The sequence below is a fragment of the Heloderma suspectum genome, chromosome 3 (assembly GCF_057233095.1).
Source record: "Heloderma suspectum isolate Gila_16-S chromosome 3, 16-S_ref, whole genome shotgun sequence".
NCBI classification, from domain to species: domain Eukaryota; kingdom Metazoa; phylum Chordata; class Lepidosauria; order Squamata; family Helodermatidae; genus Heloderma; species Heloderma suspectum.
The window spans coordinates 39,271,711-39,296,242 of NC_139460.1; the positions used below are offsets into that span (position 1 = coordinate 39,271,711).

At 41.7% G+C, this 24,532-nt stretch overlaps 2 protein-coding genes across 2 annotated transcripts in view; one reads left to right on the forward strand and one right to left on the reverse strand.

Moving 5' to 3' along the window:
* The window catches only part of FRY (FRY microtubule binding protein), a 261,267-nt gene extending 248,522 nt beyond the window's left edge, over positions 1-12,745 (forward strand). Inside the window, exons 59-61 of the mRNA XM_084842986.1 lie at positions 4,495-4,605; positions 7,132-7,334; positions 9,127-12,745. Coding sequence (XP_084699112.1) covers positions 4,495-4,605; positions 7,132-7,334; positions 9,127-9,385 — 573 coding nt within the window. The 3' untranslated portion in view covers positions 9,386-12,745. The remainder of the gene's footprint in view (positions 1-4,494; positions 4,606-7,131; positions 7,335-9,126) is intronic.
* Positions 11,716-24,218, reverse strand: ZAR1L (zygote arrest 1 like). The gene is made up of 4 exons (XM_084843000.1): positions 22,338-24,218; positions 16,086-16,178; positions 15,153-15,227; positions 11,716-13,935 (listed from the first exon to the last, which is right to left on the reverse strand). Exons 1-4 carry the CDS (start codon positions 23,034-23,036, stop codon positions 13,792-13,794), a joined length of 1,011 nt encoding a protein of 336 aa, XP_084699126.1. The 5' UTR covers positions 23,037-24,218; the 3' UTR covers positions 11,716-13,791.
* Positions 24,219-24,532: the final 314 nt, after the last annotated feature.

Here is a 24,532-nt window from a genome sequence, read left to right on the forward strand (position 1 = left end):
ACTATGTCGCCTACCCCTTCAAGCATTATAGTGACCCTCTGATTCAAGAAAATGTGTTTTGCGTTTCTCCAAATGCATTAACTATAAAACAAAGACAGTCTGCTTAGGATTTAGTGCCCACTAATAAAAGAAAAACAGTTTATATTCACATACTTCTATTCACATACTTCAGTTTAACAAGGTTGTATATCAGGCTTGGAGAGTTAATTAGGTAAAGCGGAAGAACAGGTGTTTGGAGCTACATTTTTTTTAGTTAGGTTACATGGTGTAAGCCAATTGTGAAATTGAAAACATGAAATACAAGGATGGCAAGGTGACACCGTTGGTGAGAATATATATATATGCTTTCAAGCTATTACCAACCTCTTCTTCACCTTCTTCTGATCTAGTGAGAGTGATTCCAGAGCAGAAACAAGTCATGGTTCCCACATATTTCCTAGCAGCTTTGGAAATGGATGCTGCCGGTGGTGTGTGGAATCCCCAGACACCACCAAATAGATGAGGAGCGCTGCTATCTTTCAGCTGATCAACTGTTGGAGAACAGTTTAGTCCAGGACTGGCTCCCTTACCTTTTCTAGTAATAGCTGATTGGTGTTGTCAGAGCTCAAGGAGAGGCTGTGTTTCAGTGGTTCATTGAACCTCGGACCTTCTACCAATCTCTGGCATCTCCAGGTAGGGCTTGAAAAATTCCAGCCTGAAACCCTGGAGAGCCGCTGCCAGTCAGTGTCGACAATACTGGGCTAGATGGACCAATGGCCTGACTCAGGATAAGGCAGCTCCCTGTGCTCCTAGCATCCCTTTGCCAGGAGGAAAGGGGCGTTCTCCTGTGTTGCACTTTCTGCCCCTTCACAAGAATATCTCTGGTCCAGGGCCATAGAGTTCAAACGGGATTGTAGTATGTGATCTCCTACCACTAGCACACCTGCTTTTTCACCTTTATTTCTGTTAGTGATTTGGATGCCATGGGTAATTTGTAATCTCATGGCTAACCTTTAAGGGAGTAATCCTACAAAAATAGATTCATTTTAAGAACATATAACTGTACATTTATAAGGTGTAATAAGCTTCTAATTTTAGAGTAGCTCAGATTGGCTTTCAAAAATAGCTTTGTTCAAAACCCTAGATGCAGTGATTATTTTAGAACCATGATTATTAAAACCTTTGTTTAAGCTTCTGGTGCCGTGCATGTTGTGCAGTTGATACATTCTGAATCACTTAGCAAGTAAAGACCAGCCATGCTAATACTGCTGACAGGACTAGTAAAGATGGCTGTGCTTTTCCAGTTGCATGCATTACACTGACACTATACTTTCTTTCCTTTCCTTTTTCCTGTGCCATGCTTGCTGTGTAGCAAATGGAATCTCTTGCAGTAAGTTAAACGTTCTTTCATATTATTTGTCCATTAAAATATGGACTAATGCACCTTGGTTCACTGTTTTAACTCTTAGCATGTCCCCCCCCCCTTTTTTTTTCTTTTTCTTTTCTTATTGATGCAATATATGAGTATGGTAATAAATGTTTGAATTACATTTTATTTCACAGTTCCCTGAAGAGTTTGAATGTAGCTTACTGTATTTATACGTTCTGACCTTGTCACATACAATTTGGAATTGTTATATAAAGGTTATTTGAGCATGAGTCAGCCTTGTTTAACAGTCAAAACACTTATCTTGTGAAGAGAGAGAGCTAAAGTAATGGTTGTATTAAAATAAATAATTTCTGTACTGGCTCCACTTTTTATTCTGGACACTGCAATTTCATCATGGTACTGCAGTATGAAGAAATGGATTCCAAGTTAGAGTATGAGACCTGCACAACTGAAGGGTAAACTATTTACACTACATTAAATGTGTAGTGTGCAGATGAACTTCAATTTCTTTTTTATTTTCAAGTATGCATGCGGGACCTTGTTCCAAAGTTGGACCACCAGATGCAGGTAGGGGAGTTCTAAAACTCCCCCCCCCATTCCTCCCCTCATGCACAGGGGCTAAAAGAAGAGAAACCTCCCCTACCAGCATGCTGTGGTCCCAGTCGGATCAGGGGGCCCATGCACATACCTGAAGATAAGAAAAGAAAGTGAAGCTCAACTTCATGCTACATATTTAGGGTGTAGGTTAGCCCTGAGGAATCCCTTTTCTCTCCTTCCCTGTTCCTCATCAACCCTTAGCTGGGTGCTTATGCGCTGCAGAGAACTATACAAGATTCCAATATGTAAGCTCCAGCTGGCCCGTTCCTTCCCAAGGATAGATGCATGTGCACCAATTACAAATTCAATACATGGATATACCATCTTGGTGTGAGAGAAGAATTTCCATTGCTTTCAAGTGACTACACAGAATGCTCCTTCATAATGGACTGTGTCCACTTCACTCTACAGAACAAGGTTGCCATGACACTGAATTGTTGAGGTTCAGAACTATGGTGATAAGCACTCATTCACAAAAGCTATAGGAGGTCATTTTTAAAGGTTTTTAAGTTAGCCAGTTATTGACCTGGTTTGGATGACACAACAGCCCACCATGAGTTAATTAACTCTTGGGGTGCTGTGAAGTGTGCTGTCCACTGTTATGAATATGCATACCCTGGCCAGGGGTTCCTTATCGCATTGTCTGTACCCAGGCAGAGGGTGTTATTTGTGGGTTAAACAACGCTTGCATAACCCACAGTCTATTTTAGGGTTATGCAAGGGTTGTTTAGGGTTATGCGATAGGCTGTTGTGTGCAATGGCCCATTGTGTAGATGCCTGACCCATGTCATAAATGCAGTTAAGAAGTAAACTGTAGTTAAAAAAAAAGGAACTGGGATAGGTGTATTGGCTCTATAAAGTACATTTATTTTGATTTTATTTGAGAAATTTTAAGACATAGTCCCCATAGAAAAGGCAATACATTTCCATGAGTTCAGTCCATACTACTACTTTTTTTTTGGGGGGGGGGACATAAGCTGCTCAAATGGGAGGGGAGGAATTCTATGGAAACACCTACAAATTGAGGGCCTCCAAATCCATTGTTAAAATAATGACATTTAACACTGGTTGTGTTCAAAGGACAGTGTGACGGGAACAAGCTGCAGTGAACCTGCACCCCTCTTCTGGCACTGTTACAAGGAGAATATTGGAAGCTTTCACTTCCATTCTAGATTAACCAGTGCTTACTGTTACATCTGACTCAGAAACTATAGTTAATCTTAACCATGGTTTGTTGAAACAAGCCAACTTAACTTATGGTTTGAAGTTGGCTTGTTTTGAACAAACCATAGATAAAATTAAACATAATTATTTGGGTTTGGATGAAACAACAACACTGCAATTTATAAAAATGGAAGCAAAAGCTTCCAAACCCCTCCTCATGGCTGACCGAACACAGGAGGCAGGCAACGTGCTCACTACTGCTCATTCAATGGTTTATTGTGCTATCCAAATGCAGCCTTTGCGATCACTTGGAACAAATGCACAACCCTTCTGCTCCTTATATTTCATGTTGCCACATAAAACTGATGCAAATTGTATTTGGATAAAATGTGTGGAATTTAAAGTTTATTGTAGCAATATTAGGCTAATAAAGCTGAAACCATAAAAAGAGAAATGTGTATCCATAGAACATAATAATACTCAGCATTTGTAAGGGATTTTTGAGCATTTAAAACATTTCACATCTTGCAATTCTTACAGCAGAGATGGGGAATCTGCAGCCTGAGGGCTGAGGCCCTCATCCAGCCTACTAGGTTCCCTGCCTTATCTCTCATCAGAAATTAAACAGTGTCCCTGTTTCTTCACCCATGCTGCATTTAGGCTTTTTAAAAGCCTCCATTGGTGTCATTGGATGCATTTTTGGATGAAAAGCATTGATGGGGAGGGAAGGGCTAACCCTCCCCAACACTACAAACCCCACCTTGAAAAATCAACCTTCTCCTGAAGCAATCCAGCTTTTAAAACATTTCCATTGGTACCAGTGGAGGCTTTTAAAAAGCTGGACTGCAGCCAGAGAAGGGTAATGTGTGTGTATGAGTGTATGGGTGTGTGAATGGGGCCTGGGCAATCACAGTGTGGCCCTGCCCACTGCTGGCATGAGACCCCCAGAACCAATTCACCCCTGCCTTACAACCATCCTACAAATAGATTAGTATTATTATCCTCGGATTGCGGGGGGGGGGGGGGGGGGGCTGAAGCTGAGAAGAAATGGTTTGCCCTAATATCACCTAATGACTTCATGGCAGAGGTGAAATTGATACCAGGGCCTTCCTGATTCATGGATTCCTCTCTTAATCGCTCTGTTACACCAACAGCAGCTGACATAATGATGACATAATGATGACATACACTTATCATAATGTCCTCAAGTTCCATAGTTATAGGGACTATTTGGCCTTATTTTAGCATTGTTTTGTAACCTCAGTTCTCTGTTTCTGTCCCGAAAGCACTTTATGGGGAAAATAATAATATCCAGGCTGTTGCTTTTTAATAATAACTTCCCCTTCTACAATTTATTTCTTTAGCAATTGGAACTGTGCCAGAGATTATATAAGCTGCACTTCCAGTTGTTGTTGCTTTTTCAGTCGTACTGTAAACTCATCGGCCAAGTGCACGAAGTTAGTACAATGCCAGAGGTATGTAGCAAAAAAACACAAGCCTTTTGCTGAAATAATTGCTTTGCTTTCTTTTGTGCTGTTTATTTCTTTCAGCAATTTATCTTGTCTTAAATGTGGGCCACTTATTTAAGGTCAGGAATGATATCTTCAGAAATGTTTAGAGCATTCCTTTGGATTAGTGAAAATGTGATACGATTGCAAAAAGAGAAAGTGTTTTATTTATTTTCTTACATTGATATGCTGCTTTTCCTCTATGGGGCTCAAGGCAGTTTACAAATGGGGCTCCCCAACCCCACTCATTTATCCTCACAATTCTGTTGTTGGTTGAGAGAGAGGCTACCCCATGATTATGCAGTCTGCATAATGGCTGAGTGGGGGTTTGAACCTGGGTCTTTCCAGTCCTAGTCCAATACTCCAGCCGCAGTATTTCAGCAAGGTGCATGGTGGTATATAATAAGATGATCTTGAAGGGGGCTTGCTGTATGTTCAGAAAAAGCATGCTTCACCCTAGTGAAAGAACTGTGCAAGCTCCAACCCAGCACCAAGAGCATGATATATAGCCCTCCATGCTATGGAAATCCTGGTTTCAAAGGAGTATCTGTATTGAAGATTCCTGAAATGGCAGGGCTGTACTTTGAGGAACAGGATAGCTGTGGTCTTTGTCCTTTTGGGGTGGGGTGAGCACTTCTGTGCTATTTTTGTTCAGGGTGGGACAGCACACAGCCACCCAGAAAATAAAACAAAATAGCGGGTGGGCGAGGGTAGGTGGAGTAACACTGCTCTTTCCTACTTTAAAATAAAGGGTGAATAGTGCTCCAACACTGGAGTTGCAAGCTGTGGGAGAATGCAGCTGCCAAATAAATTTTGGGCACTAATATTATCAGACAATATACAATAGGAGCTCTATGACATTCATGCAGCCACTTTCCACAAAACTGTGATCCAGAAGGGAAGGCATATCAAATGGAAATGCATTGGACTAAAAATTCATCATGCAGAAACACCATTAAGCATATGTATACTGGCACACTTGCAGACAGGTAGGACTTCCCTCAAAGGTAGATATGGGGAAAAAACAAGATCCCCATAGCTTGACAGAGCTTCTCTTGCTATAGCTGGCAATGATAATTCATAAATGGACACAAATAGTCTGAACTGCAGCCTGTAGGTAGAAATTTCTCACTCTATAAAATGTAAAAGACACGTAAGAGAGTATTGCTTTCAACATTAGACTCTCAATTTTCAGATGAACTGACCTATTCTCCATATGCCTGTTAGCATTGACACTGGTTGTTTGGTTTTGGCATTTATTATTATATAGTGCTTGTCCTCTATGCTATTATCATGTTGACTTGTTTCAAGAGCACAAAAATTCATCCTAAAAAGGAAAAATAATTACAATTAATTGTAGCATAATAAGCTTTGAATGTTGTATTAATTCATATAGAATCAAGTGCCTTTGTTCTTAGTAGGAGAGCAAAGCAGGATTTATTACTGAGTAAGCACTTTCAGGCTGTAGGTAGTCCTTTTCTAAACTTTGCTCCTCTAGAAAATGAGATGGAACTTAGTTACTACTGTGGTGGCATCACATGTTCATTATGACACATCTTTAAGCGAAAGTTTAAGATCAGGATTCTGATCTTAAACTGCAAAAGTTTAAGATCAGAATTCTGTAGTAAATACATAGGCCAATCAAAAAACCAGTTAAGCAGAAGCTGCTGGGTTGCAATTAATAATTCATTTACTCCAGTTACGAGTTGCATATACACAGGAGTACAATCCAGTATGGGTTAAGGGTTTAAATCCCATTCAGACTAGTGGAATTGAAGTGCCCTGTTAAATTATTGAGACCTGTTGATTTCAATGGGACTTCATCATGATTAACTATTGTTGGATTTACCCCAGAATATTTGAAGAGGTTAACAGGGTAAATGGGATGTTTCTTTTTATCCATATCCTATCACGTTCCAAAAAGTAGCTACAAAAATATAAAGATTAATATGTCCTTTGAACTGTAAATATGTTAAGCAGAAAGGTGAAAAATACATTTTATGTGTACTCTACCATGAATGTAATATACAGTAATCTTTTAATAGAGTGAAATTATATCCAGTGTGAGTGGCAAAACTTTTCAATCCTATGTATAATGTTAATTGTACCATGTATAGTATGATGAACTTGATCCTCTAAAAATAGAATGCCAAAACAACTATTTTCCTCCCACCATGGGACATTACATTTTTAAGCACAGTGCAGTAAAATCGATGTGGACTCAGTGCATGTGTTCCTCCCCAGCCCAACACTTCCAGTAAAAGTTTCAAAATCAGATCTGTGAAGATCAAGGGGGCAAACGTGTATTTCAGTACATGCTCACAAATGGTGTTCCACATGCATCTTGCAACTATTCATTTGAATAAAAAAATGAAACACCCAGTTGATAGAAATGAACTTGTCACTGGCCTTTAATCATGTAGTTTTTACACTTCTAATGTCAAGAAGGGAAAAATTGTACATTGATGAATATAATTCTATTTTCCTCCACAGCTACTGAATATGTCACGAGAGCTGAGTGAGTTAAAGAAGAACCTTAAGGAAGCTAGTGCTGCCATTGCAATGGAACCATTGATTATAGAATGTGGTGCCTCTGAACCCATGTTCATTTCTACAGAAGTAGCCATTCAGTCCATGCTAGAGTGTCTGAAAAACAACGAGCTTGGGAAAGCTCTACACCAAATAAGGGAATGCAGGTAACATTTGACTAGGTGATTGAGATGACATCTTCCCTGTTCTTTGAAAAGGCCATAAGTTTGAAAACTTGTATGAAGAATTGCTCATGAACTCAAACAGGTGGCTGCATATTAAAGGAGTTCAGCTAGGTTTAGCAATTTAAAGTCAGAGATAACGCCAAGGTGTAATTTTCACTCCCTCACCCTCTAGAATATTTCTGTCTACCCCAGAAACTGATGTCTCCAGATTCAGTAAGAAGGTATTTATAATGGGTTTAGGACACAATCTACTAATAACTTATATTGTACCCCATTGAAGTGAAAAAGTGTAATGAAGCAATGCCTCAGTACATCACACATTAAATTTATTTGGGGCTTGAATGGGAGAAGCTCCTAGGGGTGTGTGTGTGTGTGTGTGTGTGTGTGTGTGTGTGACGTTACTGCCTGAGGTTCCTTTTCCCCAGCCTCCTCCTCCTCAGAAACTGAAAACCAAACCCCTTCAGAACACCTGCTTTCACTTTGGGACAACTGTACCCACTATCCGACAAATTTCAGCCCTTTTATCCTCTCTGGGTTCCAGAGAAATTCAGTATGTTCAATTGCTTTCTCAACCCACTAGAGAAGTAACCAGGAAATAGATATAATAAAGGTAGCGTAAAATCAAACATGTGGGAATTTGGATTTTTAAAATCAAACAAATAAAAATATATTTAACACAATAAGAGTTATATTATTATTCATTAATACCTGGTCCAAACTTCCCTACCTAATCTACCTGTTCTAAAATCCTATACACAAACCCCACTAACTAGATGTTGCTTCCACAATCCCAATGGCCCTATCTGACTGTCAACTCATCCGTTACAAAACCTTAGAATCCTCACAAAGCAGTGACTAGCAAGCTTTGACAGAAACTGCAAGAAGTTCCCAGGAATGGTTTCTCCTTGAGTCCCACAAGTATGTTTTGGGCTAAAGGGAAAAGTGCCATCTCCTGCCTGCAGTTATAGTAGATCGTTGAGCTAAATCTTTTCCCATCCCTTAGGTTTTCATTTATTACCATTATTTGTTGTTGCTTAACATTTACTAAAATTCTGTTTTTTAGTTCTTAAGTATATGTGAGCCTATGATGCTGCTCCGTCTTCTTTCTTTTTGGCTGCTTAACCAGAAGTAGGGGTTGTACAGTTTTTAGCTTAGGGAGTCTACATTCAGAGAGGCTGAGAATTCCTATTATAAGGCGCTGCATAAACAATGGAGCCGCTGCCCTTACGCAGTTGACATAGCATTAACGTAAGTGACCTCTAGCGCAACACCAATAGTTTAAAGCTGGCACAACTGGTTTCCCTGGAAACACCATTGCACTAGAAGTCACTTACAGTAGCATTACATCAATTGTGTAAGCACAGCAGCTCCTTGGATACTGTTCTTGCCACCTCTGGTGCTCCCCCCCGCCCTAATTTGTTATTCTCTTTGTAGTTGCTTCTACAGTACAGTTTATTCAGGAATAAGGGTGAATGCACAAGTTTCTCTACTATGCAGTTGTGTTTTTGTATGAACAGTGACTCTCATACATATAGGCACAAGTTATGGAGTAATTTTCTTTTATCTCATGTTTATATCCTGGTACACAGCCACACAAGGCTGATTTTTCAGTGACACAGTATCCACACGAAAGTTATCAGAAATGACCCTTATGCAGCTGAAGGGGGGTGAGGGGGGGAGATTTAACTTGGATATAACTTGGAACCGATTATTTGTATAACACTCAGTCCATTAAATCAACAATGGCTTGCTTACACTCTTGTTTCACTTGCAGGAGTTTATGGCCCAATGACATTTTTGGAAGCAGTTCCGATGATGAGGTCCAGACCCTACTGAATATTTACTTCCGGCACCAGACACTGGGGCAGTCCGGCACTTATGCACTGGTAGGCTCCAACCAAAGCCTGACGGAAATCTGTACTAAACTGATGGAGCTGAACATAGAGATCCGGGACATGATCCGGAGGGCTCAAAGCTACCGAGTCATCAATACTTTTCTTCCAGACTCCAATGTTTCTGGCACAAGTCTCTGACAAAAGTCTTGTGCCCTCTTTCTTATTCAAGTTGGGATTGATTCCATGTTGGGCTGAGGTGGCTCAGTGCCTCCTCAGCCTTAGAAAGACTTGGTCAAGTTGTAGTAAGTCTTGATACCTTTACAACATTTTCCAAGAGGAGTTGGGCAGAGTTTTCAATGTGTAGCAATACTGTAAGGACAAAGGTAACATAGACTCCTTTGTTTTGAGCTGCACGCACAAAATGCATTTCACTGGGCAACTGCAATTCACTACTGAAGAAGTGACTTCCATACATACCAAAGACTACTACACTGAACAAGACTTCCTTTCTAGAAAAGTAATGTTAGGTTGGCAAAAGTGCAATCTTTCCTTCACTTGAGGATTTTTGTTTTTTAATCTTGTACATTGTTTCCTTTGACCAAGTTTAAAAAAAAATAGGCAGAATGAAGCTAGAGGACACTGAAAGACTGTCAGTTCAAAAGCTGAGGGCCTGTGTGTATGAAAGAGGTTGTAAAGGACTATGGATTAATGTACACTGTAATTTAAATAGGATTACTGTATCTTTTGAGGAACCCCCCCAAGCTGCTATGAAGTACATTTCCTGATGTTGCTAGGCTACTGTCTTGGAAGGTACTACATCCTGTTGCAAAGGGTCTGTTATTAAGACCAAAGTACCTATGAATGGACAAGGAAGATTTTTTTTTTTAAAAAAAGATTTTGGCTGCTTTTTATTAGAGGGTTGCTTTTATGAATATATTTATATTAAGGATGGCTGGTCTGGCATAACTTGCCATTTTGTAGGAAAACATCACATTGCCGATTTAAGTTGTTTTGAGCTGCCTAGCATGTATTTGGATTTTAACAGTGAAAATACTAAGTACAATTCATTTTCCATTTCTTAAAGAGTTTTCTTTGTAACGTATGTAAGTTTTTCCTTGATTTTTTTTCTTGCACTTACTGCTGTCAAATGTTAAATGAGTGCATGAAAATCTTTTGCACATTTGAGACACTTATTCCAGCACAGTCTGTGTCATTCGCTCTGTAAATACACGTAAAGGTTTTTGTGAAGTACCTTTTTGGTTGATATTTTGATCAGAACAGGATCATCTAACTAAAATATAAAAGTCATTATAATATATATACCTATATACAAACATGACTGTCTATGTACTGATTGATCTGGAATGAAGTTTGCCAGCAGCTATACAATTCTTTGAGGGCTTTTTGAAACCAGAATTTTTTTCAATTTGGCATTCAGCCCTCCTTACATGCTTACTGCACATCATGACATTAACAACCACAAATGCTGTTTTGTAAATTGGTTTGATTAAAGCAACTCCAAAGGTAATAATAATGAAGGTAGGATCTACGCTGAAGCCCCTTTTGTTTGAGGCACTGCTATGCTGGCATTTTTTTTCAAATGCAACTGCTGCTCTGTGGGCATATTAATGACTATACTGCAGTATCCGCTGTGTTCATAACATGATCAAGCACTACAGACCATCATGTGGTAGAGTAGTTGAGACCTTTTGAATTCTTCCTACTTCTCCCATGTGTTATCATTTGTGTTTCTAGCACAAGCTGCAGTTCTGAGCAAAGTAGGTCTTGTCATATCTGTGTGCGCACCTGTACAGGAATGCAGGTTTAAAAAGAAATGGTATGGTTATTCACAGATGTGCAATTGTATAGGTGCACAGTGAAAAATAGCCTCCCAGAAAATAAATTTCTGCCTGTAAATCCCTTTGTCCCTACCTAGAGTCAATTCAGAGCTAGGCTTGGGTTGCTAGCAATGCTGAACTCAGGAACCTCTTCTTTTAGAACTGATTTCATAGGCCCCAATCCTGCTGGGCATTGTGTTTGTGTTTTCTTTTATTTTTTCACCCACCAGAGATACAGCAGCTCCAACCCCACTTGTGGGCAGGCTCCGTCTCTCTGCCCAGGCAGCCAGAGGGATCCCTGTAATCAAAATCCATGCAAAGAAATGGAGATGGGGCAGGAGGAGGAGAAAGATGGAGGCAGAAGAGCCCTCAGTCTGCTAGGGTAGGAGAGAAGGAGCTGTGCACCCAGTGCAAGTGGCAGCAGAAGCACACCTCACCTGCCTGGGAAAAGGGAAGGATTTGGGACTTGCGAGCAAGATCAGCCAATGCTAGGGAAAAGATAGAAAAAAAAAAACCCTAATTGCAAATGGGGTCAGGGTATTCTGGCAAAGGGAGGTATTCTGCACATGCTCTCGGTAGCACCACTAAGGATACATGAGAAATTCGTCTCAGTTCGTTTATCATCAGGATTTACCCAGTTCTCACCTTCCAGATTGAACACGAACCCATGATCGAAGTCCACACAGTTCCAAGCTTGCAATGTATTTCACAGGACACCCCCCCATGTATTTGACAGCATGCACACATTTGAAAAATGCACACAAATACACCATAATCAATGGAAGAATGCATACGTTATAAAGATGTGCACAACTGATATGTACATCTGAGAAGATACGCACAAAAAACCAGAACTTGCAATCTGATACAGACTTGAGTCAGAACAAGCTTAGAGATGGAATTCAGAGAACTTTGGCCCACTCGAGTTTTGTTGGTTTGTACATCCCTAAGCACCACACCCATACAGGCTAAGGTACCCATCCAGTTTAAATTTGCCCTCTGCCCTGAAATTCACTCACAGCACAATCCTAAGCATGCTGACTCAGAGGGCAGCTCCCTGCACTTCAATGGGACATACTCCCCAGTAGCTGTCTTTAAGGACTGCTGCCTCAGGCAGGTCAAAGGAGGTGATGTTGCAAAACAGACTGTACAGCTTTAATGCCGCTTCCACTAGTAAGTTATAATACTGCTCAACTCAAACACACACAACTTGGTTGCACAACCACAAAAGAACCACCATAAAGAGCGGGGGTGGGGGGAGGACATCATAAATGTGGTTTGGGGAGTGTGTCGTGCTACATTAGTGAGCCAAACATTACAGTACTGGGATAAAACACAACTCTTTAAACAAAAGGTAAGAAAGGTACCTAGTTGGAATTGTAATGGGAAGAAATCAAGTTGCAAGAAATATAATTCACATACCTTTTTGATTACATGCAAAATGTAAGTGTACTTATTCTGCAATACTTTGAGCATACGTGTTCCCGAACTGTGAAACCATTACTGCTAGTTGCTGCTATATTTATTATAGAAGCATGTTAGGGAAAGTTTCATTTATAAAATACAACTCTGGGCCTTCCACCAGTCTCTGGAAATTTAAAAAACATGATCATGATTTAGAGCTTAGCTTTGCCTGAAAGTAACTGAAATATAGATTTGTTTGAAGAAAATCAAATCAGAGCTCTGTAAATATTAATAAAGATATAACATCAGCAAACCTAACAGTATGTGTGACTGTGAAGCTGAAGTTGATGTTAATCTTCACCATTAGCCTAATGTATCAGTTCCAGTACAACACATCTCGGCTCTAACACCTTGCTTAATTTCCTATGCTGAAATTTCTACCCACTTCTTTGCACAGCTATTCCAGAACTGTCATTATGTATTCAACTGTATCCATTATACAATGCCAACTTCCAAGACTGCCAGTCATGTGTGTCATTTTCTCCCTTACGTTTTCCTTTTAGTGGTTGCTACCAATACATTTACTTGCTCTGTAATTTGAACAACACTGGGTACAAGATGGCAACTTCATTTATTAAAATGACCCATTCTTTAGTCAACCTTACTTGGTAAACTGCAACAAGAGAAGGGAATAAGGAAATTCATTTTATTTTGTATGTTACTCCAGGAGAGAAAGAAACTGAACTTTTTCCACATAAGTTTACAAGGCAGCCTGAGGCTATGCAAATAGATATCAATGCAAGGCTTTTAATCTGACAACTGCTTGAGCTCAAGTATTTGCTCTAGTTTCAGCAAGAGGGCCACACATTAGGATTATTGTGCTTTTATTCAGTTTAATGATTAGTACCATCACCATTGTAGAGATCTAGTACAAGGAGGTACTGATTTATTGTCTTTTCCTTCAGTGATTATGGATTGATTTTACTCATCTCTTTAGAAGGTGATAATGGCATACAACAGGTAGCTTACCCTCTGACTAGTTAGATGTACATCATATCAGACATGAAATCCCTCTAAGCGTCCCATCCCTTCTGTTTATTTTACCCCAGTATTAGCTATCTCATTTACTGTGGACGCTCTCCATATCACCATAGGGAGTATTACAGTGTAATTAGAATTCAACTTTTATTATAAGGTAAATGGATATGTTACAAATAATATTTCCTAGCCTTACAAAAATCCTTAATCCGTTATCCGATGCCAGGTCAGAAGCCTAAAGTCAAAGCCATGTTATGAAACAAGTAACAAAGTGCATAGTGCCAAATGCAAGAACAGCACACATTAGAAATAAATCAGGACAGATTAGACAATGTATTTGAAGCTATAGGTGTTGTCACAAGACAGTCTTTTGCCTTTGCAGCGGCCACACAGCTCTTGTCGGTGGGGCCTCTTGAGGTCAATGTGTCTTTTCTTCTGGGGGCAAGAGCAACGAGTCTTTGAACAGATCTTGGGATAAAATACTTCAATTAGTGAACAGAGATTAAAGCCTCTTCCTAAAAGTGGGTTATTCTGTTGTGATTATACCTTATTTATATAGTCCTCTCACTAGAGAAGAACTTTACAGTATTCTACTTCCATAACTGTTACTTAAGTCAAAAGTTAATCCTATTTTACAAATGGGTGACATAACAAATGGTGCTGGCAAGCAGAAGAAGATTCAACATGCATCTTCCAAATTCAGCCCTGTATCTACTGGGCCATTTTGGCTCAGTGCTCCTGCCACAGTTGCATGCTCTACCTATTTTGAGGAGAGCCAAAACACTGCTAGACCCTACACTTTTATAACAGAACAATTGATGGAGCAGGTCTTAAGGCACAAAAACATCCCATGATTTTACGGTTCACACCTGTGGCCAGTTTGGTCACCTATTTTTTTTAGAAACAGGAAATTCAGCCCTAGAAATACCCCTGTTCTCATATATACAAGGAATATTGCTAGATCTATCTATGAGATGCTCATAACACAACTGGTAATGCTACAAGTATCTAAAAGACATTTATCTACATTCATTACAACTGCTGCTTCAGGCTTAGAACAGCAGCAATGCGAGTCAATTTGCTTTGGGGGATAAAGAGTTGTATTGCGCATTTGTGGAATTCCTTAGTTTATAGTTGCCCCCCACAGCCAACCTTAGTACTATAACAGCAAAGGATGTGAAATAGAAGTTCCAAGTTACCTATTACCTCAACACCAAAATTTTGGTGTTTAGAGGGAGCATACGGCCGCTAGTCAGCGGCTAGACATCCATAGGATATCTTGTTTTCTGGGAACCGACCTCTGAGCATGGGCTCAGAGGTCAGTTCCTGGAGAACTGACCTTCCCCCACTTCTGCACTGCCTCTCACAAGAGGAGCATGGAGCAACCAAAATGGGGCATTCCTGGGGGGCATTCCGGGGCAGGGAGGGCGGAAATGCCTGTACAACGCATCCAATGTGTCATACAGCAGCCTCCTCCCCCGCTCTGCCCTCCCACAGCTAAACAGCCACAATTGGCTGTCTAGCCAAAAATGCAGGGCAGGAGAAGCGCAGAGGGAACAATCCCTTCCATGCGTCTCCTGCCCTGCACTGGATAGGCGGTCACCTCCGAGTTCGGAGACAGACGCCTATCTGCATAGGATTGCACCCTAACCTGCTTAATACATCTTAGGTGAAGTGTTACTTACATGGCACTGAATTGATTCCACTTTATAAGGATTAAAGCTCTTCTGGCATTTGCGACAGAGCTGTTTAAAGTAAACCTAAAAAAAAATGAAGGTTGTTACCATTAGCAGAGATCGCAGAACCCCTGAGAATGGAAATTTACAGTAAGTACAGATTTTCTTGTCTCACATGAGAATTTCCTATAGATGTGTCCATTACTCATTAGAAAACTAAATTTACAGCTCAATCCAGACCAGAAATATGTGTACCTAACAGGCAATTAAGGGTTTCATTGATTCAGCTCATAAGACTACTATTTGTTAAAGCTTCAGTACTGACAAGCCTAATGATACAGGCAGCATGTTAAGATTTCCCATTAATGTCATAAGTGCAATTTGTCTTTTAGTCAAAAGAAACATAGCACTATTCTATGTCTCAAAATACAACTTTGAAGAAATATTCCAATACTGGCATTTGTTAGTGGACAAGAAAACTGTTTTGCACCCTCTCCCCTATTTGACACTAAAAATTTTGTTACTGAAAATCACAATAATACTTGAGACAGGTAATTGTTTTAAGAGTGGACGGTTGTATGACAAAAGCATCACTACCTGGTATTACACACCCTAGTACTGTTATCATCTGGTCAAAAGGGCAAGTCTTATGGAATCTTAAGGACTAACATTTATTGTAGCCTAAACCTCAATGTTAATCTTCAAAAATCTTATGCTCCAATAAATTTATCAGCTGTAGCAACAACAACATTGTGTGGTACCTCAAAGACAAAAACACAACTATCCCTCTGGAAACCAGCCATAAAACATTTTGCAGATTTGAGAAACACTTCAATTGTTAACAATCTATTCACCATGTCCAGCCCAATCATATTTCAACTCTTTAATATTCCAAAAGCTTACCCCCTTCAAGCAAATTATCTACTTTTATGTTAAACATACCTTATTTGTTCCAGAAATGCACCATACATAAGCACTCTCCCATCTGGTCTTGCAATCATTGCAATGGAAATAGCCATATTTCTGTTCTAGGAACTGCAACAAAAAGTAGTTTATTAGCATAATAAATACTGAATTCACTTTTAACGTGGCCTGAAGAAAGAGTATTGGTAATACTGAGGCCAGTTCTATTACCATTTGCTAGCTTATTTTAAGCCATGGTAACATACTGATCCATCAAATTAGGATGTAGATGTGTGTTGGAAAGCTAAGTCAACTGCTTTGGCACCTCTGCTTTCAATATGAATGGAGACAGACACCACATACTGGAAACAAACCCCTGAAGTGGGCCTGGTCAGTGAAATCAATAGAGTTCCATGTGCAATTTTAAGTTGCACCATGACAAGTGAGCACATGTGCTTCCAACCCCCTTAGTGGTAAGACAGGATGCAAGCTGCTCTTAATGTTATTTACTCCTGGATAGCTAACTGTCACTACTTTCCCTTTAAAACCACCTAGGTCTGAGCTGGAAAGAGATCCAGACTTGCAGTGTTTACAGCGATGGGGGCAGGGAGAGAGCGAGAGCGCGCACTTCCCACCTTGCTTATAGGCAGCCAGAATTTGATCTGTTAATTCCCAGGACCAGTCCTTCAAAGCTTTAAAAGGTGGGCAAAATGGCGAAGCACAATAGGTATGTAAAAAAACAATCAATTTTGGAATTTCAGTTGAAAGAACAATTATTTAGATCAGCATAAGGAAGCAAAATATGTAGCTGACTTAGAAAGTAAACACTTACTTTACTTTCTAAGTAAAGTATCAGCTGAATTGATATCAGATATCTCCTTTCACTCATGCCCATGACATAAGTCATCCCTGGCTGATCATAGGAGGCATTCCAGAGAGAATGTTCTAGAGAATGTTCTTTAAAGTAGTGAGAGGGATGGAAAAGGGGGGGGGGGTCAGCCTCCATAAAAAAGAAAAGTGTGCAAGTTTGCCAGGCAAGTGGAATCCTAGGAAGAGACAGCTAAATGCTTCCCACGTTGCAGATGTTTATTGGATGACTTTCTCTCACGGAGATAGGAAGCTTTTACGCACGGAAGGAACTTCTTAAGGGAGAGATTGGCTTCATTACAGTCAAATTTAGCATTCACTTACCTCATTGTTTCAGATGCAAGAAATAGGCATCTTTTTATAAGATACTGCAGAAGGTTTTTCTATGAAGTATTTTTTCTATAAAGTATGAACAGCAAAGACCTTAATACTCAGAAGCAAATACAAAAGTTCTACACTAGAAGCCTGCCTAGAATCCTTATACTAATTTTTTGCCAGTACAGACAATTCTCAACCACGTGGATTACTGCCATCCTAAAAGAATAATTTCTGCTAGGATGCACGAGCAGAAAATCATAAGCGTTAAGACCTAAAAATAGCCAGAAAGCCACCACACGCAGATTGAAATCTTACTCACATTTAGCCAGGAGCGACGCTTGTTGAATTCAGTGATATCTACTTCTGAGTAAATATGCATAGGGTATGGCTGTAAAAGCCTTGTTTCCACAGCCATCAATGTTTCTCACATGCAAGATATGTGAGACCTTTCCATACTGGGATAGATGCCAGTAACTTAGGACAGGTTAATCTCGAAGAGTGGCCACTAAGTTCTTCACCATCACCCCACGTGTGTGCATATTTACTACATAATAGCTCTAAAGTAGGGATGGGGAAGCATATTGGGTCTGGGGGATTGGACTGCCTCCTGCCATAGATGACTGCATGCTGGACAATACCAGGAGCAGAGACCCATCCCCTCATGTCATTGGGTCCCAACCTTGGGACAGTGCCTTGAAGCACCACCTGAGTGTGAAGCGGCATTGCTCCTTCTTTGCCTTTCCTGCTATCTATCCCTCCTCCTTTTGAGGGGGCTGGGCTTCAGGGAGGAAGCTCACTTGGCTCTACAGGCCAGATGGGCCAGCCTGGTGGGCTACGTTTGGCTCGCAGATTGTCGGTTCCCCATCTCTACTGTAAGGAGTCTAACATGCAAGGCACAGGAGTCATGCTTACATTATACAATAACCCTACTGACAGATAATACCTAAATATACTCAGAAAATCCAAGTTCAGTGGGACTTCTTCCTAATATGCATACTGACAAATTTGAGACTATATACTATTTACTAGCATGTATATCAGAGCTTTTCTTATTCCCACACACAGCATCCCTTCTCCACCCCATTCTGTGCATTGTTGTTGTTCAGTCGTTAAGTCGTGTCCAACTCTTTGTGACCCCATGAACCATAGCACACCAGGCCTTCCTGTCCTCCGCTCTCTCCCAGAGTGTGCTCAAGTCCATATTCATTGCATCGGTGATGCTATCTAGCTATCTCATCCTCTGCCGTCCCCTTCTCCTTTTGCCTTTAATCATTCCCAGCATCAGGGTCTTTTCCAGGAAGTTTTCTCATTAGATGGCCAAAATATTTGAGCTTCAGCTTCAGGATCTGTCCTTCCAATGAGCACTCAGGGTTGATTTCCTTTAGGATGGACTGATTTGACCTCCTTGTAGTCCAGGGGACTCGTAAGAGTCTTCTCCAGCACCACAGTTCGAACGCATCAATTCTTCGGCGCTCAGCCTTCCTTAGAGTCCAGCTCTCACAGCCATACATTACTACTGGGAAAACCATAGCTTTGATTATGTGGACCTTTGTCGGCAAGGTGATGTCTCTGCTTCTTACTATGCTGTCTAGGTGTGCCATAGGTTTCCTCCCAAGGAGCAAGCGTCTTTTAATTTCATGGCTACAGTCACCGTCTGCGGTGATCTTGGAGCCCAAGAAAGTAAAATCTGTCACTGCTTCCATTTCTTCCCCTTCTATATGCCAGGAAGTGATGGGGCCAGGTGCCATGATCTTCATTTTTTTGATGTTGAGTTTCAAACCAGCTTTTGCACTCTCCTCTTTCACCCTCAACAAGAGGCTCTCTAGATCCTCTTCGCTTTCTGCCATTAGGGTGGTATCGTCTGCATATCTGAGGTTGATAATTCTCCCAGCAATCTTAATTCCGACCTGTGATTCATCCAACCCGGCATTTCTCATGATGTACTCTGCATATAAGTTAAATAAGCAGGGCGACAATATGCAGCCTTGTCGTACTCCTTTCCCAATTTTGAACCAATCGGTTGTTCCATGTCTGGTTCTTACTGTTGCTTCTTGACCCTTGTATAGGTTTCTCAGGAGACAGGTTCTTCAATTTAAGCCGAAATTTTTTATTTATTTCATTTATTTATTTCATTTCTATACCGCCCAATAGCCGAAGCTCCGAAATTTTGCGATAAGAAGCTCATGATCTGAGCCACAGTCAGCTCCAGGTCTTGTTTTTACTGACTGAATAGAGCTTCTCCATCTTTGGCTGCAAAGGACATAATCAATCTGATTTCGATATTGACCGTCTGGTGATGTCCATGTGTACAGTCGCTTCTTGTGCTGTTGGAAAAGCGTGTTTGCTATGATCAGCGTGTTCTCTTGGCAAAACTCTATTAGCCTTTGTCCTGCTTCATTTTGTACACCAAGGCCATGCTTGCCTGTTATCCCGGTGATTTCTTGACTTCCTACTTTAGCATTCCAATCCCCTATGATGAAAAGGACATCTTTTTTTGGTGTTCGTTCTAGAAGGTGTTGTAGGTCTTCATAGAACTGATCAACCTCAGCTTCTTCGGCATCAGTGGTTGGGGCATAGACTTGAATTATTGTGATGTTGAATGGTTTGCCTTGGATTCGTACCACGATCATTCTGTCGTTTTTGAGATTGTACCCCAGTACTGCTTTTCCCACCCTTTTGTTGACTATGAGTGCTACTCCATTTCTTCTAAGGGATTCTTGCCAGCTGTAGTAGATATAATGGTCACCTGAATTAAATTCGCCCATGCCTGTCCATTTTAGTTCGCTGATTCCCAAGATGTCGATGTTCAATCTTGCCATCTCATGTTTGACCACCTCCAGCTTACCTTGATTCCTTGATCTTACATTCCAGGTTCCTAAACAATATTGTTCTTTACAGCATCGGACTTTCTTTTCATCACCAGACACATCCACAGCTGAGTGTCCTTTCGGCTTTGGCCCACTCTTTCACTTCACTCTTTCTGGTGCTACTTGGAAATTCCCTCCGCTCTTCCCCAGTAGTATATTGGACACCTTCCGACCTGGGGGTCTCATCTTCCGGCGTCATATGTTTTAGCCTTGTGATACGTTCCATGAGGTTTTCTTGGCAAGAATACTGGAGTGGGTTGCCATTTCCTTCTCCAGTGGACCACATTTTGTCAGAACTCTCCACCATGACCTGTCCATCTTGGGTGGCCCTGCACAGCATAGCTTATGGCTTCACTGAGTTATGCAAGCCCCTTCGCCACAACAAGGCAGTGATCCATGAAGGGGCCTGTGCATCACACACACCTCTTTAGCACACACCACCAAATCCAGTGTCCCTACCCTTCCTCAAGGACTTAGGATATCAGTGAACACTCATGCACCTTGATAATGTAAGACATTATCCTTCATTTTTTTAAACTGCAGAACCTGTTTGAAAGCCTTAGCAGTTCCTCCATCATGACGCCACATAGTCCTAACCCTCCCTTTTGGATTATTTGAGTTCTACAGCTATTTCGGAGAAATTAAAGTGGAGTGGGTGAGACAGAAGTTTGTGGAGGCTAATTGGATCATTTGCTGTACTGAAGCTACTGACCTTCTGCAGAAGCCAAAGGTTCCAGTTTGGAAAAGTAAAATCAGATGCTGTGCAAAATACAAGTACAAATGGAGCTCTTTCTTCCCTTCCTTCTCCCTCTTCAAAATTTCATTGCAGGCAAGCTCACAACAGTGGGCATGGAAGAGCAGAAAATAAAAGTTGGGGGAGAGAAGTTTTTTGCACCTCAAAAAAACCCTACATCAGAGGTTAGGGATAGCGACCTCCGAGTAGTCACCTTAAACACCTCCTGATTAGGATCTCTAATCCCCTGGGTGACTTGACAGTTTTTACTTTGTGTTTTAGACTTTGAGAAAAGGAAAAGCATGGCTAGCGCAAAAGCCATTGGACCTGTCTGAAATTTGGTAGGTTCAGTCAGCTCCATAGGGCCTGCTAGGTCCCCAAATTCCATGAATTTATGTGGAAGTACAAAAAAATTATAGCTCTTTACTTTGACAGATTTTCCTGGAAAAAGCAAATTTTACCTGTGGCTAGCACAAAAGCCACTAGACCTAACTGTCTGAACCTTGGCAGGCTCAGTCATCTCTATGGGGGCTGGCAGGACCCAAAATTCCATGCATGTATGTGGAAGCACAAAAGAAATATAGCTCTTTGCTTTGACTGATTTTCTTGAAAATAGCGAATTGTACATGTGACTAGCACAAAACCCACTGGACCTAACTGTGTGAAATTAGCAGATTCAATCAGTTCCATGGGGACTACCAAGCCTCCGAATTTCATGTATTTATCATACAAACTAAAAAAGATATGGCCATTTTTGTTTTCCAATGCAAGTCAATGGGAAAATGTAAAAAAAAAAAAAGGCCATTAGGACAACTCAAAAAAGATCCAGGGCGTGCCTTCTCCTAACAACACCCTTGCTTTGCATACAGAAGGTTCTAGGTTCAGTCCCTATTATCACCAGTTAAGGAGATGGGATAACAGTTCCAAGCTTACCCCTTTTTTGGTCTCACCCAGTTGCCTTCTGGGAAATGAGTGTTCTGTGACCATGAGCCACGTGAGCACAGCTGATAGTCATGCCCAGATGGCAGCCATTTTATGAATGGGCAAGACCCCCCCAACCATTTTTTGAGAGTGCCCACAACAGTCTTCCAAAATCCAAATGTGGCCAACAACCCAAAGAAGTTTGGGCCCCCCAGAATCTAGCTTCATAAATTGTATGCAGGGAGTAGCTTTCCTTCAAGTAAGCACGGGGTTGCCGCAGTGGAGCAGGGAAGGTGGGGGAGCTGGTTGGGGTCAGCCAGCTTACGTGGGGCCATCTATGGACAACCGTCGTGACCAAAACGACGTGGGGAAGAGATAACCCTAGATCTAGCTCTCAAGGCGAATGCCATCCATGGGAATTTCTCCGCTCACACCCCTATTTTTAAGGCGGTCTTCCCGCCTTTTTCCGCGGGGCCTCACGCCAGAGCGCCCCTGCCGGACAGCCAGGCCCGCAACGCCGGCGTAGAAGCTGAGCGAGCCGGGTCTGTCGGCGGCTGCGGGAAGCTACTATTCGGCATACCTCACCTGGAAAGTGGTTTTTTTGTCCTCTTCGGCGTCGCCGCCTTGCTTAGCCACTTCGCCCTCCCCGCCCCGCAGCTGGGCGGACTCTTCGGCTCTGCTCTCCGAATTCCCCTCCTCAGCCGCTGCCTCCTCAGCCCCCTTCCCTGTCTCCAGTGACGGACCCTTCTCCTCAGGCTCCTTAGGGGGCTGCTGTGAAGCTGGCGCTTCGTCTTGCTCCTTCGGTTCTACGACCACTTCGGGCAAGGTGAAAAGGCGGCGGCCTAGAATAGGCGAATAAACGCCCGGCAGCGGCGGCTCCCGGCTGAGGCGACCGGAGGGGCTCTGCGGTCGGACGGCCTGGAGAGGGCGGGAGCCAAGCGAACACTGCACGGCAGCATCCACCCGCGGGTTCACCTGGATGCCCACCTCCTTGGTGTTGGCTTTGCGGAGCCGCGGGGTGAGGCCTGGGCTGACGTGCGACAGCAGCGCCTTCAGGTGGGCTCGCTTGTAGGAGTCTAAGTAGTCCGGCGAGGACACGGGCGGAGCCGAAGAGGGGGCGGACAAGCCCCCTCTGTAAGGGTTGGGGGCACTGCTGCTCTTGCTTTGCTTCCAGCTTGGCTGTTTCTGCTTGGAGGGCGGCCTGGGGGCCACGTTGTGGCTGGGGGTGAAGGTGCTCCCGTAGCCTTGGTAAACGCTGTAGGGCGGGTAGACAAAGCGCTCCATGGTCAGGAAGGGCGCTTGATTTCAACCTACCTCCTCTGCCCGCTCTAGCTTTTATCCCTCAGGGAAGTAGCGTCTAATTGGTGCTCATTACTATCGGCGAGGGGTAATAATCGCCCTCCTCGATTAATTAATTAAATCGACTTGGCCTTCTGACTACATCGCCAGTGAAATATGACTGGAGTTTATAAGCCAAAAGTAGCGGGGTTCAAAGCAGCAAAGGTAACACACACAAACGCTACTTAACGTTTGCAAACTATAATCTATTCATGCTGGAGGGTGTCCCTTAAAAGTCTGCTTGGAATTAAGTTGATTACAGACTGTGAGGTCAGACAATGATTCAGTAAATTTATTGAAATCAATGGGTATTGCCTTCCAGAAAGTTAAAAACTTGCCTAAATGTTTGTGAGACTCAAAACATTTACTTCAGAGTGGTCCATTTGGCTTCAGCTGTTTGATAAATCTCAGTTATTCAGTTTTATACCCAGTAAACATCTAGGTGACTTCACACTGTTTCACTAGAGTATTATTTGCACAGTTGACGTGAGGCATAAGGTCCTATACTTAAATCCTACAAACCATCTGCCCACAGTTAAGAAATCAATATTTGCCTAAAGAATCCATGTGATTTTAGCTTGCATGTAGATAGATATCCTTTCCCAACCTCTGAGAAAGAAAATGTGGGTCTATTCCTCAATACTAGGAAATAAGTCCAATTTTCAATGCAACTTACATACAAGTAAGTGTACTCCGACAGTCATCTTTGCAGATCTTCAATTAGTTCACAATGTATGCCAACATTTAGATTGAGACAAACCTTAGGTCAATTCACACATCACTTAATTACTCAACACTTGATGTCTCACAGCTGAGCATATTAGCGACCCATTGGAAAGTATTGTGGTCGTGATGTGACAGAATATGAACCCTCTGTTTGAGGGTGTTTTTTAAAAAATCTGTGTGGTTCATTGGGGACAAGGCCATATGTCTCCATGGCAATTGTCAGGAATCACTGTCTGTGCAGTCTACATGGGGGGCTGAACATAATGAATGTGTAAAATTCTTATACCACATTGTATACTTTCTCAGATACTATTTACTGCCATTCCAGTTTAGCACTAAGGCTAAAAATGGTCAACATGGCTACTTTTTCTTTTTGAAGAAAGTTGAATAATTAAAAATGTGGGTTGTAATGAGATGCTGAGTTGTTCTCCCATGCTTATTATTCTAGAATTTGAAACAGGACACCCACTGAAGATGAATGGCAGTTTTCAGACAGTGCAGCCTGCAAACCTATAGCCTCTTATGTGGAAGTAAGCCCTATTGAACTCAATGGGACTTACTTTTGAGTAGACAGGAATAAGTGCACTGTAACTTATGTAACCTTAAGATGTGGTGCTAACCAATAACTTAGATGGCATTTTAAAAGTATTAGACAAATTCATAGAGGATAGATTTATCAGATTGGTCATAGTAGCTAACTGCAACCTATATGTTTA